This window comes from Denticeps clupeoides, chromosome 15, assembly GCF_900700375.1.
Source record: "Denticeps clupeoides chromosome 15, fDenClu1.1, whole genome shotgun sequence".
Classification (NCBI taxonomy): Eukaryota; Metazoa; Chordata; class Actinopteri; order Clupeiformes; family Denticipitidae; genus Denticeps; species Denticeps clupeoides.
This window is the reverse complement of record NC_041721.1, coordinates 20,117,733-20,137,043: the sequence shown is the minus strand read 5'-3', so window position 1 is coordinate 20,137,043 and position 19,311 is coordinate 20,117,733. Positions and strand designations below refer to the sequence as shown.

At 39.8% G+C, this 19,311-nt stretch overlaps 1 protein-coding gene across 9 annotated transcripts in view; it reads left to right on the top strand.

The window, feature by feature from the left end:
- Window positions 1–19,056, top strand: part of pcnt (pericentrin) — a 48,231-nt gene extending 29,175 nt beyond the window's left edge. For 8 of the 9 annotated variants that reach the window (XM_028954286.1, XM_028954284.1, XM_028954282.1 and 5 more), the window contains 11 exons: window positions 3,630–3,818; window positions 5,101–5,265; window positions 5,394–5,556; window positions 6,692–6,893; window positions 7,099–7,204; window positions 7,808–8,233; window positions 11,996–12,106; window positions 13,913–14,151; window positions 14,237–14,404; window positions 14,500–14,606; window positions 18,295–19,056. In XM_028954286.1, coding sequence (XP_028810119.1) covers window positions 3,630–3,818; window positions 5,101–5,265; window positions 5,394–5,556; window positions 6,692–6,893; window positions 7,099–7,204; window positions 7,808–8,233; window positions 11,996–12,106; window positions 13,913–14,151; window positions 14,237–14,404; window positions 14,500–14,606; window positions 18,295–18,338 — 1,920 coding nt within the window. In that variant the 3' untranslated portion in view covers window positions 18,339–19,056. Of the gene's footprint in view, window positions 1–3,629; window positions 3,819–5,100; window positions 5,266–5,393; window positions 5,557–6,691; window positions 6,894–7,098; window positions 7,205–7,807; window positions 8,234–11,995; window positions 12,107–13,912; window positions 14,152–14,236; window positions 14,405–14,499; window positions 14,607–18,294 lie in introns of those variants that run through there. The other variant, XM_028954287.1, reaches the window with a different exon arrangement.
- Window positions 19,057–19,311: the final 255 nt, after the last annotated feature.

Below are 19,311 nucleotides of genomic sequence, written 5' to 3'. Positions count from 1 at the left end.
GATCAGTCCAAGCCCTTGGCTTATTCCTAAATTTTTAATTTGGCCCCCTGTCCATTTGACTTTGACACCCCTGCTTAAGATCATTGATCAGTTCCTCTAGTCTTGGGTTGGTCTCACATTGTTCTTGTTACCATTGAAGTTCCATGAAGTAAGATCCTGTGTCGAGCTCCGCACTGAGGGAGACTGGCAGTTATTTTATGATTCTTTTAATTTTTGAATGACTGTTGTCACCTTCTCACTCAGCGACTTGGCAATGTTCTTGTAGCCCATTCCAGCCTTGTGTTGGTCCACAATCTGACATCCTTGGGAAGCTCTTTGGCCTGGTCCTCGGTGCAGCAATCTGGGTATATTGATTAGTTCTGTTGTCTTTTCTTTTATACACGTAATGAGGTTGAGAATCTCCCAACATCAGACCCTTACCAATATACAGGAAGCCTTGCTTTTCAAATACTTCATTCATGAAAAATGCGAATTAATAAAGTTTATATCTAGGTTGTTTATTACATTCGCACTCCGGTTTCCCCAACCTGCGCTGGTGTATGGGCCAATTTTCCAAATTTTTTCTTTCCAGGAGTGCCTTAAGGGGTGCCTGGTGACATGTTTGCCCAGTTCAGCACCTTTTCTATTTAGCAAGGCAGTCATTAAATTGAAGGGTTTTGGGGGGTCTTGCAGACCAGGCACTTCCAGCGCCATGCTTGACTGTAGGCAAGACACACTGGTCTTTGGTCTCCTGGTTGCCACCACACATGCTTGACACAATCTGAACCAAGTAAGGTCATCTTGGTTCAAGAAATTAATGTCCTTAGTCTGCTTGTATTCAACTGTTTGTGGGCATCATCTTTATAAGACTTTTTTTTTATTATTATTATTATTTTATTTTATTGATTTTGCTGAATTGTAACACGAAAACAGTGCCAAATTACTCGCTCCCCCCCTGCCATTTAATGGTCAATAGTGGCCTCTTATCACTGACAACAGCTTCTCCCTGTAGTTAATCACTAGGTTGGCACATGTCTCTTGAGGTATATGAGCCCAGTCTAATTGTTCCATGTCAAATTGTTCTAGCTCATCCAGATTGAACATTGACCTGCCCGTTTCTCAATGGGATTGAGATCTGGGCTTTTGTGAGGACCACTGGGTAGATGAAACAAATACTGGTTTTACAAAATTTGCTTTTGTGTTTTTTAGATCTTTTTGTTTTGTTTATTCTGTGGTATATTGGAGTATTAATTACAAGCATTTTATAACTTTGATAAGGATTTTTATTTGATAAGGCTTTTATTGACAAGTACATCAAGTTTATGCAAAGAGTCAATATTTGCAGTGTTGGACTTTTTTTTTTTTGTTTTTCAAAACAATTCGTCCCAGTTTACTGCCCATGGATACAATTTCAGTGTTTTATTCTCTTTTCTTGGAGAGAAGTGGCTTCTTTGCTGCTCTTCTTGACATTAGGCCATATTCCACCTCACTATCTTTACCCCACTTTGCGTGCAGATGCACTCACACCTGGCTGCTGCCATTCCTGAGCAAGTTCCTGCAGCTGAACTTGTTCTTGCACCGTGGTCATTTGTTGAACTTGGGAGTTCCCACTGAAATTTTTTTTTTCTGCTCATTGTAGCGAATACTTGCCTTCAAACAAGCCTCCTCTATAAAAGAGTAGCTATAGCAAAGATAAATGCAACCTAGCTCTTCAATTATTCCATATAAATAGCACAAATAGATTTTTTAATCTTTTTAAAAGAAAATCCTTCGGCAATGGAAGAGGTCCATTCTGAAACAAATATAAAAGCCTTGACATAAAAAATATAGATCACTGATTGAACAAATAGCAAATGGGAGTATAAGAAACTCCGGTGTAATGAAGACACCCTAAATGATTATTCAGCGATATTCAATAAAATAAGTCTACAATTCTAATGACTAATTAGATTTATCTAACCATTTTTTTTTGTTGCATGATTTTAAAAAAATAAATAAAAATCGTAAAATCACTAATTGCCCCTAAAGATTACATAGATTACTTTATTATACAAAAGAGTCCAAAGCCAAAAATCTTCTGCTTAAAACAAAATAACAGCAGTGTCACAAAATGGTTTTGTTTAGAGTACCAATAACTTAAGTTTAAAGGTATTGGAAGAAAAGTTGTAGTGCAAAACAGAACACTGTGGAGTTCACTGTGTGGATATCCCAGCTTGTGAAAAACAAACTGTGAAAGTCATTTTATTTTAAGGAATAGCACTCGGTTTTACAGCCCAAGAGTAAATCTCTTGAATTTTTATTTTATTTATTTATTTTTTAAATGCTGTGCAAAAAGAAACACTGTGTAGTTCACAGTATGGACATTCCTGAGTTTAACACAAAATAAAATTACTATTTTACAGCTTTTAAGGAAGAAGACTGAAAGCCTGAAAATAAATCTCGTATTATACAATCTCAAAAAAATGCAGTTCAATACAAACACTGTGTAGTTCACAGTACACATTCCTTAGTTAGTTTTAACAATTCCCTAGTCCCAAAATGGTTTATTGCAAAATGAAATGGAACTTCTGGTGATGCAGACACTGCTTTTGTGGCTAGATAGCGGTGTTCTGTTAGCCATCCTTTCCAATAATGCCAGCAGTATATGCTATTTCTAACTAACGTTAGCTCAACATGTTTAGCCACTAGGTATTAGCAGTTAGGGTTAGGCTCACATCAATGAAGTGCAGAGAGCTCAAGTACACGTTGCACAATACACTACAAACATTGGTGAGCGTAACGTTACTTACTCGTGACTCCGTAAGTGAGAGCATCGTGCTAGTGTGGTATGCTAGCTCCATCTCGCAAAGACTACATGTAACTACCGTTACGTTTCTGGTAGGACTGCGAGTTGTTTTCTGATGACTTATTGCTTGGGAGTGCAGGCTGCTGAACCTGAGAAGTGGACTGAGTTTCGTTACCCATTCTGCTTTGTTTTGGTCTCCCACGTGTGTCTGGGCGTGATGTCAAGTACTGGATTTGACATTGACGTTTTTTTTTTTTTTTTTTTTTTTAAGAACTGATTCTTTGACATCATTGACTCGTCGCTGCAGCCTAGTTCCACACCTAGTGCGGCGCTGTATAAATTCCCAGGTGTTGAAGCTCCTGTCTGACATGGTCTAATTTCTTCCTTTTTGATTTGTAGTTCTCGATGGCCAGATAATTGTAGAATTTTATTTACTGGTTCTTGTAACTTTTCCTTGTCCTCCAGATGTCCTTTTTCTGCTATGAAAATCTTTCCTCTTTCCTCTTACTATAATTTTTTAGAAATTTGGAAATTGCTTCTTACATGTGTCAGTAAGTGCCATCGGCCCTGTTTACCAGAGTTCAATGTTTATTGATTTGCAATGCTTTTTGATTACAATTTAACTGTGGTGTGGACTCATTAGCAAAGTCCCCCGTGGAGACTTTGCTCAGGGACAGTAGTAGTAGTAGTAAGTGGGGTTTGAACTTGTGACTTGTCTTTTGGAATAAAGTTGAGTGTCTTACCCACTAGACTACTACCACCCATTTGACATTTTAAAGTGGTTAAAGCTGGTTGAGAGAAACTGAAACATTTTAAAAGTTTTGTTTTGTTTTTTTTTATTAACATTTTTTTTGTGTGTGTGCAGACTTTGCTGAAGCGAATGTATCAGGAAAGTTGCAGACTTCTCTCTCTTTCCCGGCGCTCCGCCCCTTCAGGACAGATGGGCTCAGATCCATCCCCTCCACCTTCATGGCAGCAGGAGAGGCAGGCCTTGCAGGAGACTGTGCTTTCACTTAGAAGTCTGCTATGCAGAATGGCCGACTGTCAGCCTAAGGTGAGTGTGTGTGTATTCCAGTGATACTTCACCAGTGCTCAAACCACACACCGCTTTGTTTTTGTTTGTTTGTTTACAGAAAAAAAACTGAAAAGTGCTTTTTAAAGAAATGTATTATGCAAATCTAAATTCTGCAATAAGCAAGAATAGTGATTATTTGGACTGAACTAGTGCTGCCAAACGTCTTACTAGTTCACTAGTGTGCCACATTCAGGCCACTAGTGCTAGTAGTAAATTACAAATGTCTTTCTAGTAGTAGCCTAGTGGGTAACACACTCACCTATGAACCAGAAGACCCAGGTTCAAAACCCACTTACTACCTTTGTGTCCCTGAGCAAGACACTTAACCCTAAGTTGCTCTAGGGGGACTGTCGCTCTGGATAAGGGCGCTCTGATACATGCTGTAAATGTAGTAGTACTAGTGAAAGCCAAAATACTTCACTAGTTAAAGCATTTTTTTTACCTTAATTGTGATACTGGTGAGGCCAACATGTTTACTAGTACTACTAGTGCACTCCACTAGTGCTCCAAAAATGTCTGTACTCAGCCCTTTTAAGATCTCTCCAGAAATGTTAAATTGGATTCAAGTCTGGGCTCTGATGTTTGCAAGCCATGATTGTCGGTGGAGCAAATTCTTTACGGGAGGGGTGCAAAATTCTCTGAGCAGACAAAGCATGAGAAAGGGGAGGTAACCTTTCCCCCTTTAATCGATACAAACATTTTGTAACATTGAACAAGCAAATACTGAGTTGCGCTTGAAAGATTCTGCCATGAATAGTGGGAGTAAATCCCAAATGAAAAGTGTAGCAAGCTTGTAGGGTCAGTCAATACTGCCAAAGATGCTGTAACATAGCACTAAGTGAGGGGGATATTTCCATTTTTATTACATGTAACAAAAAATTGGAAACACCTGTTTTTGGACTGTAGGCTTGACCAATTTTGATACACACATACAGTACAGGCCTAAAGTTTGGACACTTTCTCATTCAATGTGTTTTTCTTTATTTTCATCACCATTTACATTGGTAGATTCTCACTGAAGGCATCAAAACTATGAATGAACACATGCGGAGTGGGAATTATCCAATGTAAATGGTCATAAAGAAAACACATTGAATAAGAAGGTGTGTCCAAACTTTTGGTCTGTACTGTATATATAAAATTATTCATTTTTTTATTTTCTAATAATAATAAATCTAAATAGGTAGGCTCACCAGGTGTATGCGTATTTTAAAGACAATAATTAGTCTATTAAATTAATGTCAATTATGTGCGTTGACAGATGGACCGTGATTGTAATGACTGGACCATGGAGCTGCTCCAAGCAGTGAAGGGTCTGTTGGAAAATGAGAGGTCATGGCTACACGCACAGCTGCAGAGCCTGTTTTATCATGCACCCCAGCACCACAGCCCTCTCACACACCTAGAGACACTGCTGCAGGAACAGGTCAGTTTCAAATTTTAACATGATCTGCTGTAAGTCACTATGATTGTACTGTATTATGGTATCACCTCAAAAGGTTTTTTTTCTTGTCTTTTTGTGCTCTATATTAGTATTTTTTTTTCCTCTTTCAGACTGAGCAGCTGACATGCTCACTTGAACAGCTAATTTGTGCCAACTGGTGCAATCAGCAGTCAGAGGTGCAGAGGCTGCAGGAGCAGCTGCAGGAGTTGCAGACATCCCTCAAAACTGCACACGTACAGAGTGCACAACTGCAGCAGCACCTGCAAAGAGATGGTACAGACTCACACACAAACTTCTGAATATAGAATTTAGAGCTTGCATGTTTCCTTTTCTGGCTCTGACCAGAACATACACATGCAGTTATAAAAGGGGCCCAATGCGCAGAACATACAAAGGCTCTATTGTATTCAAAATAATAATTTTTAGAGCCTTTGTTTTTCGTGACAAAAAATATTATGCGTACAAACATTATGCATGTCAGTAAGCATTGACCCGATTCACATCTGCATGCCAACAAGACTTCAAACTGAATGCTCCTCACATAACTTATTGTCCACCTGCAACTACACTTCACAGGCCTTGTAGCTTTGCAAGATGGTTGCAAATCAGTGTGCTTACTACATTGGGCCTGCTCAATGCTGCTTGCAAATAGTATAAAATTCATATTGCAATATAAATTGAACCATTGACTATATATTGCCATATATAATTTGAATAAACTTTCACATTCCGAAGTAGACATGAACGTAGAATATTGTGCAAATTTGCAATTATAGAAAACACAATATTTGAACCCCTCTCCCATAAAAGGTCTTGACCTCAGTAGAGTTCTGCATTTGAAAGACATTCATTTTCTATTACTCATTAAATAAAAAACCTAGAAATCTCCACTTTCATGGTCATGCGTGTCTGTGAATTTACATAAACCCATTGGTATTTAAATTGCTGCAGCTGGTAAATTGTGAAATTTTGCTAAATAATACAGCTGCTCTTCCACTTGCTGCACTTTTGACTATACAACGTTAAAAAAAAAAGAAATCACTATCTACACTATACACTATCTATGGCTTTCAGGAGTGTGAAATTGCGTGACTTACATGGTTTTACACATTTACTTTGACCCCAAGCTGAAAGGCACTAAATTAATGTATATTAAACTATTCCCTGTCTTTCCATTTGGAAATGTCCTTAAATGTCATACCATCAGAAGTGCTTAAATCTGCACATTGGCTATATTTTTTAAAAAGTGAAGATTTCTAGGTTTTTGTTTTAATGAGAGAGAAAATACAGCGACAATCTGTGTGTCGAATACAGAACTCATTGACAAGTTTACTCTGGGCACATTTTTATTTTTTTTGCTTCTCCATGCAGTCTGTGCTTTCGGCCATTTTATAGTTTTTGTTTTCAGTTGAGGAGCTGCAGATGGTGTCACAGGAGCTACAAATTCAGCTTCAGTTAGAACGATCTCAAGGGGAGGAGCATCACAGCAAATTGCAGGCAGAGAAGGATAAGTATTCGAAGCTGAGGTTGCAGTTAGATGAGACTCATCTGCAGCTGGAAAATGTCTCTAGTACTCTGGAGGGGCTACATCATGAGCTGAGCTCCTACAGGTATGTACGCAACTTTAGCGCTGCTTCTCTTACATATCTATATGCAACACACACATGTAGTTTGTCATGATCCCTCCATGTCTAGAAATGGTAGCATTACAGCAAATACACTGGTCCCTGTGATTGCCAATTATTTCCCATATTGCATTTAACAGAGAGTGTGTGTGTGTGTGTGTGTGTGTGTGTGTGTGTCTCACATGCATAGACAAAAGCTGGAGGACAAATGTGCTGAGTGCCAAGCATGTGAGGAGGCTGTCCATCGAAAACAGACCAGGGTTCAAGAGCTGGAGGATCAGCTGCAGCAACTAGAGGTTTTTAAAATTCTTAAATTCACATGCCATTTTTTTTTTTTTTTTTTTTTTTTTTAAAAACAGGTTTTAGTGGTCACCTAATACTGTATCTGAAGTGTCTCTCTGAGATTCTGCCTTGGTGCAGAATAACTTTGATCCAGTCCCACAGTGAGATTTCCCCGGGATGTGCCGTTTCAATGTCTGTAGCTTTTAAATGGTAATGAGGAGGTGAGAGGTGGAACAAGGAGAGTGGCCTGTAGAAGTTGAGGAGGCATTTGCAGAAATGACATAAACACATTCAACCACAATGTTTGGCATAGGCAAGCCGTGTCGACGTTTTTCTAGAAAAACATTAATCCCCTTGTGACTACATAAAGGGACAAATTTCAGTTCAGGCTGTCTGAGCTGCATCTCTTTGAAAGGCGAAGCAGAATGGACACTTTTATTTCTAGCATCAATCATTGACAATAGGGGAACTTGAACTTTGAACTTTAAAGTGAATTCATGTCAGGGGAACTTTAAAACCATTCATATGTTGATATTATTATTATTATTATTATTATTATTATTATTATTATTATTATTAGGTTAATCTGAATCTGCTTTTATGTGTTGTCTTTCAAGCATACACTACAAGAGCAGGCATCTCAACTGGGATTGCTGAATGTGAGTTTGGATCAGGAGCAACTGCAAAACAGCAATCTGCGATCTGAGCTGCAGATTGAACGTTCCCGCTGTGACACATTAGTGTCCCATGAGCGTGAATGTACACAGCAAGCTCTGTTGCAGCTGGATGAGGAACGTGCCCGGTGTTCCAGACTGTCTGGTACTCTGGTACAGCTGAGCCACAACCATGCCCAACGGCTTGAGGAAGAAGCACGTAGACTGCAAGCTGCTACTGCACATGACAGAAAGTGCATTGCAGAACTTCAGGGACAACTCCAGAAGGAGCGTGCTCATGCACAGGAAATGGGCGTCAAGGTGGAGCAGCTGCAAATGAGTTCATTGCAAGAGCAGAAGCACCAGGAAGAAGAGCAGCTGCAGAAACAGGTACAGGTCTCTTAATTAGCCAGCTATTGGACATGCAACATGTCAGTATTACATTTGGCCAAGCATACAAATGTGGACTTATTCAAATGTAGTGCAATATGCAATACGCTACACGCACATGTGCATGTAGGAACCAGGCATGTAGGAACTTATGTTCATAAAAAGGCTGACTTTTGCATAATTAGTAATTACCCGCTATTGATTTTTATTTAAGCTCTGAGAGCTTTGAAAGTGAAGTGATAATCATTGTGATACACTGCGGGACAGCACACAGTGACTGAATGAAATGTCTGCCCACCGCTCACTAAAGCTGATGCAGAAATCATAAAAGGCTCCCGGGGAGCAGCGTGTGGGAACTGTTTGTTACTGGGTGAGGCACGGCCAAACACCCTGGCGCAGCACATTCAAATGAAAGTAGGTGGGGAGGCTGTAAGACATGAGGGCAGAAAAGGTATTTATTGTCATTTTAACTCTGGACCTCTGGCTGCTGCTTGCTTTTCCTATTCTCCTGTGCTATCCCAGAGCCCTGCAGGTCATATCACATAATATTAATGCTTAAACAGAACAAACTAAAACATTCTGCAATTCTTTTTCTTACATTTCCATTGAACAGATAACTAATAATTTATTTACACACAACAATTATTTGCATTTTCTCCCAAATTAACTATACCATCTTAACAACATAACTAATCAGTAAATCCCAAAAGTGAAAATATGAACATTCATTGGTTCTAGTTTAACAACAACTTTAACTCTGATTTCCAAACTACAAATCGGCAAAATGCACATCTTATCGCATTGCACATAATGGCATCTGTGCAGTATTCCTGAGTTTACTAAACCTGTTTTCATGCTGGCCGGTTAGCAATTAGCTTGCACCTTCCTGTCTGATGTACGACTGTAGTCGTGTCTGCACTAATGTTTTATGCAACTTCCCCATGCATCCTAGATGACAAGTTCTTACTCTACCAGAGTTTACTTACCTATAAGACTTGAGGGCAGAAAGAGGATTTATTGTCATTTTAACTCTGGACCATCCTTGTGGCTGCTGCACACTCTCTTTCCCTTTCCCGGAGCCCTGCATTCCCAATTATTACACTCTCCCCCACAAAATTGTCACCAGACATTTCACATCCTTAAGGCACCATACCAGTTCTTGACTCCTAGTCCCTGTCCCAAGGTCTCCATAACAGTCCGACCTGGCCTTACAACAACATTTATTTCTTATATAGCCCAAAATCACATACAGTATGTCTCAATGGGCTTTAACAGGCCCTACAGTTGACACCCACCACACTTTACCATTCTGCACACAAGGAAAAACTCCACAGGAAAAAAAACTTCTAGGAGAGAGGAAAAAAAAAAGAAAGGAAGAAACGTTGGGAAGGAGTGAGGGACCCCCTTCCAGGGTAGAGTGAGCCTGCAAATGGTGTCAGTGCAGGGCTGGTGATGATTTGTACAATATAATAATAAATCCTACAGTTGTGGGGTTGGAGGAGTCCAGAATGTAGTCTCATTTAGCAGTTGTCAGGAACCAGGATTTATTTGCTGGTCTCTTCACTGGAGTATGCCAGTAGTCTGGGCGCTTGATTCAGTGTCTCGGAGAAAACAGACAGAAGCAGCGGCAGACGGTGGCACTGTACGACTGATACTGAAATATGTGGTAATAGTAGTATATTGGTGCTACAGTGGCCCGGTACCCTAACTAGGCCAGCCTAACTAGGGTGAATTTAACATTGTCTGTGTCTAACAGGGGGACTCTGCCAGAGAAAACAGAAAGGTTTTGAGATTGGATTTAAACACTGAGACTCAGTGTCCCGGACACTGACTGGCAAGCCGTTCCACAACTGCGGAGCTCTATAGGAGAAGGATCTGCTCCCAGCTGTGACCTTCTGTACCCTTTGTACCAATAGTTACCCCGCACCCATTGATCGAAGGGGGTGTGGCGGGTTGTAAATAACCAGTGCAGTGATTGTAAGACTGGGGTGATGTGGTCAAATTTCCTGGTTCTAGTTAGAACTCTGGCTGCAGCATTCTGTACTAGCTGGAGTTTACTCATGCACCTACTAGAGCATCCAGACAGTAATGCATTGCAGTAATCTAACCTTGATGTAATAAATGCATGGACCAACTTTTCTGCAGCATGTATTGAAATTATATTTCTTATGCTATCCTAGTGACATTATCTACGTGCGAATTGAATGAGAGACCTGCATCAATGATGACGCCTAGATCCTTTACTTCAATACTTGGTGAAAAAGAAAGACTATCCAGAGTTATGATGTAGTCAGCCATCTTATGCCTGGCTGCTTGAGGCCCAAGTATAAGAGCTTCGGTCTTATCAGGGTTTAACAGAAGAAAGTTGGTGAGCATCCACTGTCTAATGTCCTTCAGACAATTCTCTTTGTTGTTCAGCTGCTGCCTCTGATCTGGCATTGCTGACATAGAGCTGTGTGTCGTCAGCGTAGCAATGAAAGCTAATACCGTGTTTGCGGATGACGTCACCTAAAGGTAACATGTGTAGGGGAAAAAAGTAACGGACATAGGACAGAACCTTGTGGAACACCAAACTCTACTTTACTATGTGAAGACGAAACACCATTGATGTCCACAAACTGATATTGGTTGGTCAAATATGATCTGAACCATTCAAGGGCTGTTCCCTTAATCCCAATAACATTCTCTAACCTGGCAAGGAGAATAACGTGATCGATAGTGTCAAACGCTGCACTCAGATCAAGCAGGACAAGCAGCGAGATGCGTCCCTGATCAGAGGCCAACAGCAGGTCATTAACCACTTTAACCAGCGCTGTCTCAGTGCTATGATGAGGTCTAAATCCCGGTTGATATACTTCGTGGATATTGTTACTGTCTAGGTATGCGCTAAGCTAAGATTTGATATAAAGGGAAGGTTTGATATCGGTCTAATTTGAAAGCCGACTGCGATCAGGCTTTTTAATCAGGGGTCTAATGACTGCTACCTTGAACGAACTTTGTATGTGGCCGGTGCTAAGCGACGAGTTAACAATTTTGAGGATAGAAGTGATCATATTGGGTGCTATTTGCTTAAGAAACCTTGTTTTAATCGGATCCAAAGCGCAAGTGCATTGATTTGACGACGAGATTAATTTAATTAATTCATGCTCTTTATTAAGGTTGAAGCGTTCTAATCGGTGGTCAGCTATTTGAATATTGTTTTCCATAGAAATATCGGCGGAGCTATTTGTTGTGCTTTTTATCTCTATTCGCGACTCTTTTAGTATTAAAGAAATTCATAAAATCATCGCTAATATGATGATATTGAGTGGTAGTATCCGTTTCTGTCTTATTCCTGGTTGGTTTGGCTATAGATTTAAACAGGAATCCGGGATTATTTTTGTCTGTGTCTATTAACAAGGAGAGATACATTGATCGAGCCGCGCTAAGAGCCTTCTTATAGTTAATATAGTTATTATAGTTGATGCATCCCACATCCTAGTCATTTACATTACAATTTTGGGTCCAAGACCAGGAAACTCCCTAGACCTTAAACCAATTGAGAACTTGTGGTAAATCCTCAGGATGCGGATGGATAAACAAAAACCCACAAATTCCAAGCACTGATTATGAATGAATGAATGAATCAGTCAAGATTTGGCCCACAGGTTGATTGACATTATGCCAGCGGAAAAAAAAATACCAACTTGATGTAATTGGTTGGAGAGCGGTTTTAGAAAGCTGTGCTTTTTAACTTTAAATGTTTTGCTGTGTTTTGTGCAGATGAGGTCCGATGGGATCAGAGAAACAGCAGAGCAGAATGACGTGTTTTGCCTGCGGAACATCCTTCGCATGACCAAGGCTGACCATGTGTCTGAGCCTTCACACCCCAAGGTGATACCCCTGGTTTATGATCTTTCTCACCCATCTTGCTAAGGCACCACAGTTCTCCATAATGTGGCTTTGTGTTCATGGATTAAATCATTAGAAGAATGCAGTAGCACTTTAAATGTAAGGTTATGCATATAACCACTGTTCCCTGAAGAGGCTCAAGGTACTAGAAATATGGGAAAACCATGCTTCTGTGTGTGTAGCTGCATACGCCATTTAATCACACCTATAGGCAGGTGATGTGTGACAGGGGAGGGGCCATGTACCCGAATAAAACCACCTGTTACTCCAATCTCTCCTCAGTTAATTGCTGCTCTTTGTCAATCTAAGTAGCACCACGGCAGGGCAGTAGTATTGTACCTTGTTCCTCTTCAGGGACAGATAACATGACATTTCTCTTTAGTCAATTCACTTGACAAAACACAAGAAATCTGTGCAGAAGTTCCTAACCAGACAAAACTGTGGAAACACTGTGAGTAATGTGGCTGTAAGCACACATGGTGGGTGGTAGTAGCCTAGTGGGTAACACACTCGCCTATGAACCAGAAGACCCAGGTTCAAATCCCACTTACTACCATTGTGTCCTTGAGCAAGACACTTAACCCTAAGTTGCTCCAGCGGGGACTGTCCCTGTAACTAACGATTGTAAGTCGCTCTGGATAAGGGCGTCTGATAAATGCTGTAAATGTATGCATCCATTGGGACTAGTCCCCTGCTCAAGGCGATGGTCTCCATAGTCTACAGAGGCTGGCCTCATGCTGACCTCGCAATGCAGACAAACCGCTGCTCACACAAACAAAAAGCATATGTCCTCACTGGGCAGAGTAGATTAAGGCTCCTCACCATTGCTGTCATGTTTAGATTGCATTAGCAGAAGTCAGCGATAAGCTTGAAACACCAGTCTGCATCCAAGCTGAAAGTGAGTGCAAGACAGCAACAGAGCTTAACCCAAAGCAACTGTTCACATGCTTGCCATTCGACCAGCTGGGCAGTAGGAAAGGCAGTGTGAACCCCAAGCGTTGGGAGAATGGCAGAACAGAAGGAACATTGTTTATTACACTCCACATCATGCACTCACTACCTCTCAATCCCTTACATCAGTCACTGGGTAAAGGACAAACTGGATCACCACACGTAGGTGCCTGTGAGAGGGCTCCTTTTTGGACACTGATCTCTGCACAACAAACACTGGAAAGGCAATGGTGTGTTCCAGTGCCAGCTGATCCTCTCCTTGCTGCTCATGGCATTAAGTGAGGGGCCAGACACACTCACTGAGAAAAACAGATCTTGCAAACAAGTCACCTGATTGCAGTCTGGCATGTCCATTTTTCTGGTGGTAGCCCTCTAACCCTGTTGATCAGCTCGCAATCACCTGACTACATAAACACCAGAAAAACACCTGGTTCAGATGTCCTTAAGTTTTATCTCACTTACATATTTGAAGTAATGTAGAAAATTTGATTGGAAGAATTGATAAGTCATAGTCATAAAACAGCATGCATGTTAGAATGTAAGTGTGTTTAATCATGCAATGCATACCCCAGAAATATCAGCAAAAATGGTGGACAAGTAGGGTGGACAAAAACTTATTCGGAGACCCCCATTTGTGTCACACAAGCAGACATAAGCAATTCTTTTAGACTAATTTAGCCATTCCAGCAGTTCCTTGACCATAGGCAGTGGGTACTTTTCAGGGACAATATAAATTTTGACTGACATGACAGTTCATATTTTCTGCTTACATAATATGTATATGTGTGGAGGCTTTTTAATGATTTGACGCTGTTCTGTGATTTTTGTAAAATGCAGATGCAGCGTCTCTATGAGAAATACTTACGTGCAGAGAGCTTCCGTAAGTCTCTGGTTTACCAAAAGCGGTACTTGCTCCTATTGCTGGGTGGGTTCCAGGAGTGTGAGCATGTCACACTGGCCCTTATTGCACGCATGGGAGGACGTCCCTCCTCATTGGACCCCCAAGCTGCTTCTCCCCGTCCACGACCACTCAACCGCTTCAGGACTTGGGTGCGTGTAGTCATTGCCATCTCCAGGTGAGCACAATTACTGAGGAGTAAGGACTGTTTAGAAACTCTTTGCTGTCCCATGCAGTTTACATTTATTGAACTTTTTCTGCAGACTCAAGTTTCTCACCAAGAAATGGAATCGGATTGTTAGAAAGAGGACCGAGATTCAGAAGTCTGAAAATTCTGTCCAGATCTTTAACAGTGCTACCATGCGAGATCCAACAGCTCAACTAACTGCTGCTAGGATTTCAGTCAAATCTCCCTTTATACTACAGAACCGGTAAGCTATTGCTTTTATGAGTTCTAGCATATGAGTTTATTAGCTCTTTTCCATGTGTTTTCTAATGCATATTCTTGGCTGACATCTGTCATTAGGATGCACACAAGCCCTATGTCCACATCTCGGGAGGCTGACTGCTCGCTGACTGACTACATCCAGCACTTAGAAAAAATCCAGCAGCGACTAGAAGTCATCAATCCAGGTAAAACGAGGACTGATAGATTGATGTGAGGCAATGTACTTTTTAAAAGGATTCAGTACACAACACAAACAGCACTGAGCAAAAGCATAAACATTAATGCTGTAAAAGTAGTTCAATAACAGAATAAATCCAATTACATAAATGTCAGCATATAGTAAGCAGTTTGCAGTGGGTAGTCAAGCAAAGAAATCTGATATTTTCACTACAGTATACATACAGTACAGACCAAAGGTTTGGACACACCTTCTCATTCAATTTTTTTTTTTTTTTTTTCCATGACCATTTACATTCTCACTGAATGAATCAAAACTATGAATGAACACATGTGGAGTTATGTACTTAACAAAAAAGGTGAAACAACTGAGAACATGTTTTATATTCTAGTTTTTTCAGAATAGCCACACTTTGCTCCTATTACGGCTTTGCACACTCTTGGCATTCTCTCGATGAGCTTCAAGAGGTAGTCACCTGAAACGGTTTCACAACAGTCTTGAAGGAGTTCCCAGAGGTGTTTAGCACTTGTTGGCCCCTTTGCCTTCACTCTGCAGTCCAGCTCACCCCAAACCATCTCAATTGGGTTCAGGCTGGTGACTGTGGAAGCTGCCGCAGCATTCAATCACTCTCCTTCTTGGTCAAATAGCCCTTACACAGCCTGGGGGTGTGTTTTTGGGGTCATTGTCCTGTTGAAAAATAAATGATCGTCCAACTAAACGCAAACCAGATGGGATGGTTTCAGTGTGCCTTCAATTTTGAATAAATCCCCAACAGTGTCACCAGCAAAACACTCCCACACCATCACACCTCCTCCATGCTGCACAGTGGGAACCAGGCATGTGGAATCCCATCCTTTCACCTTTTCTGCATCTCACAAAGACACTGCAGTTGGAACCAAAGATCTCAAATTTGGGCTCCTCAGACTAAAGCACAGATTTCCACTGGTCTAATGTCCATTCCTTGTGTTTCTTGGCCCAAACAAATCTGTTCTGCTTGTTGCCTCTCCTTAGTAGTGGTTTCTTGGCAGCTATTTGACCATGAATGCCTGATTCATCCAGTCTCCTCTTAACAGTTGTTCTAGACAGTCCTTGCTAGAACTCTGTGTGACATTTATCTGGTCTCTGATCTGAGATGTTGACAACTTGCGATTTCTGAGGCTGGTGACTGAACTTTTTGTATTCCTTTCCTGGGTTTGTCCTCGTGTGCAAGTTACGTTGTAGCTAGGGCTGCAACAATGAATCGATTGAATCGATTAAAATCGATTACTAAGAGTTGGCAACGAATTTCCTAATCGATTCGTTATGTCGCGCGACGCGGAGACGTTTGATTATTTTAAAAAAACTTTATTTGAGCGCGGAGCGGAGTGAACACACTCGGTCTCTCTCGCGCACAGATGCTAGCAGAGTTTGGCGCCTCATAGACAGTGCGGAGCAAAAATAAGAAAAAACGAGCGGAGGTAGAGGACAGATACATGGCGGAGGCAGAGAAATCTGCGCGAAAATATGCAAAAGCGACATGGCACTGATCCAGCACCTGAAACGCGTGTTTGATGAGGAGGAAGGGAGTTCAGCAGCAGGGCAAGTCACTACAGAATCCTACTTTAGTTCCGCTGTGAAGTGAGGAACGTAATGTCCCTGGTGCGGGAGTTTAACTCGCCGCGGAGGAGAACTAGATGGGGACTTACAGCGCCACCTACAGGTGTGGAGGGGGCATGAAACAGCGTTCGGACTGTTCTCTGCGTCTCCGCGTGGACTACTCGCCAATTGTGTCCCTGAGCAAGACACTTAACCCTAAGTTGCTCCAGGGGGACTGTCCCTGTAAGTACTGATTATCGCTCTGGATAAGGGCGTCTGATAAATGCTGTAAATGTAAATGTTAACCCGTCATCCAGCTTGACAAGCATGACAAGTTAGCGTTAGCTCGTTAATAACAGTAGTAAAGCAGGGGTGCTATAAGTTACTTTGCATTAAAAGACTAAAGACATGTTTTTATTCACTAGCCTTTTTTGGACCATTCATTTTTCAATCGATTGTCATGTATAGCTAAACTGCAAAAAAAGCTTTTCTTACTTAGTAATATTGTCTCGTTTCCAGTCCTAATATCTAAAAAATCTTAAATTAAGATTACTAGACAAGAAAAACGGCATGAGAAAATTAAGTGATTTCTTAAAACTTCTGTTTGAGATTAAATCTCATTAAGATTAGTTTTCTTACCCCATTGGCAGATAATTTTGCTTGTTTTAAACAATCACTTAATTTTGAGATTTTTTATCAGAAAACAAGACATCATTTCTTATGCTATTTCATGTGTCTCGTAAATGTATCTTGATTTAAGATTTTTTTTTTGAGATTTGGACTGAAATCAGTACAAAACTACTAAGTTAGAAAAGCATTTTTTGCAGTGTGTGTCAGTGTGAGAGTTTGTGAGTGTGTGCGTCTGCGAGTGTGTGCATCTGCAGTGTAGTGTAGAGAACAAGTTCTGACATTCAAACAAATCCTGTTAAATTTTCTGATTTGTATTGTTTATTTTTTTTTTTTTAATTATTTATCGTTCTGGCAGCTCAGGTGGCACTTTATTTATAAAAAAAAAAAAAAAAAAAAAGTCTATATTTGGCAGATGTAAAGCATACATGTGTATTTTTTTGTGTTAGTCCATTTTTATTTTATTATTATTATAACAGCTCAAGGAGCAACATGTTTGTGCACTTTCTAAAGATTTTGGTTCTGTTTTTGAATAAAGGGTTGGAAATGAATTCTTTTTCTTTTTTATATTATCCGATTCAACGATTAATAAAAAAATAACAGACATATTAATCGATTATTAAAATAATTGTTAGTTGCAGCCCTAGTTGTAGTGCTTGATGGTTTTTGCAAGTCCACTTGGGGACACAAGTAAAGTTTTTGCAATTTTCCACACTGACTGACATTCCTTTCTTAAAGTAATGATGGCCACTCATTTTTCTTTAGTTAGCTGATTGGTTCTTGCCATAATATAAATTAACAGTTGTCCAATAGGGCTGTCTGCTATATAGTAACCTGACCTCTGCACAACACAACTGATTGTCCCAACCTCTTTGATAAAGCAATACATTCAACTAAATAACCCTGATAAGGCACACCTGTGAAGTGAAAACCATTTCAGGTGACTACCTCCTTGAAGCTCATCAAGAGAATGCCAAGAGTGTGCAAAGCCGTAATCAGAGTAAAGGGTGTCTATTTTGAAGAAACTAGAATATAAAACAAAAGGTGAAATAACTGAAAAGGTTAAGTATATAACTATGAATGAACACGTGGGTTTTGATCCAAACTTTTGGCCTGTACTGTACATATATTGTGAAACCATATGTGACCAGTGTTATTTAGCCTGTACATTTGCATAACAGTTATAATCCTGAATGATTTAGTCTACATTATATGAAATGTGGTCAAATGAATGCCATTAGAGAGACTCTAATCTCAGTGTAGTCAGCCTCAGTTTCTAGCCTTTAAAAACAACTAAAAACCCAAATTATCACAATGTCTTTCACCTTTGTGTACTTACTAAAGTGTATGTAATTGTTCTCAATGGGTGGAACCAAACACATATTCCAGATACAATTATTTTATTTAAATTTTTTTTTTATTATTATTTTTTTAAATACTTCATACTTCACTGTATATTCATTTTTGGTCTTACACTTTTCTTTCTCTATCAGGATCCATGTTGCTTCTCTCCTGTCCCAAGAAAGCAGACAGATAAAGGAATGTCTTTTGAAATTTTCTAGCTATTTCTGTGTCTACAGATTTTTATTGGTATAATATGTTGTATTCAGTTTTATACAAAATATCCTACTAATCTTTAAAATTGTGGTGGTGGTGTTTTTTTTTTGTAAAATGTTTAATGTTCTAATTTAACTGTGCAAATATAGAATATTACTAACTTTTAAAATCCACAAGCAGTTCAGAAACCTTTTTTAAAACATTTCTTTTTTTAATTGCCACCATTTTATGTGGACAAATAAATTTTATTTCATTGAGCTCTGTATTGTGAATGAATAGTGAAAGACATGTAAAGGGCCGGTTCTTAGTGGTATGTAGCTACCATGGACACCCATCTTTTGGGGTCCTAGTTTAAAAAAAAGTCCATTCTAACCAGCGTTCATACTAATATAATTGTATTTAACAGTAATAAATTGAGAAACAATGAATACACTTGAACTTAAAAATACTACTTGCCATGATTGCTTCACGGTGATTGCTTTTAGTCCCTGTCCACATGAAAAACCTGTTATTTATAGTCAATATACAAGTTCATCGAGAGCATTTGGAGAAAACCAGCAGATGCATATTTAAACTAGTGTTTTTAACAAAGATAAATAGAATATAAGTAAAAATTTAATACAAGATACAGTTTAGAATATTTACAATTTAATGTGCATGTAAACGCAAAAAAAAAAAAAAAAAAAAAAAAGTAAAGAGTTGTGATTATTGCACAACTCCAAAGACACATATAATGGGGTAGGAAAGTTAGAATAAAGTACTCAATTTTTACCGAAGCATTATGTATTAAGGACAAAGTGGGTGTTTGTGTGTGAGTGTACAAGTCACAGCATGCACAGTATACTGTATGTGGTGTGTGCTTGTGCTCGTGCAGAAGTCCGGTGATTCCCTCATATTAATTAGTGAGTGCTGGGGATTCAGCATGGCGGTTGGGTAGAACCAGGACTTGTGCG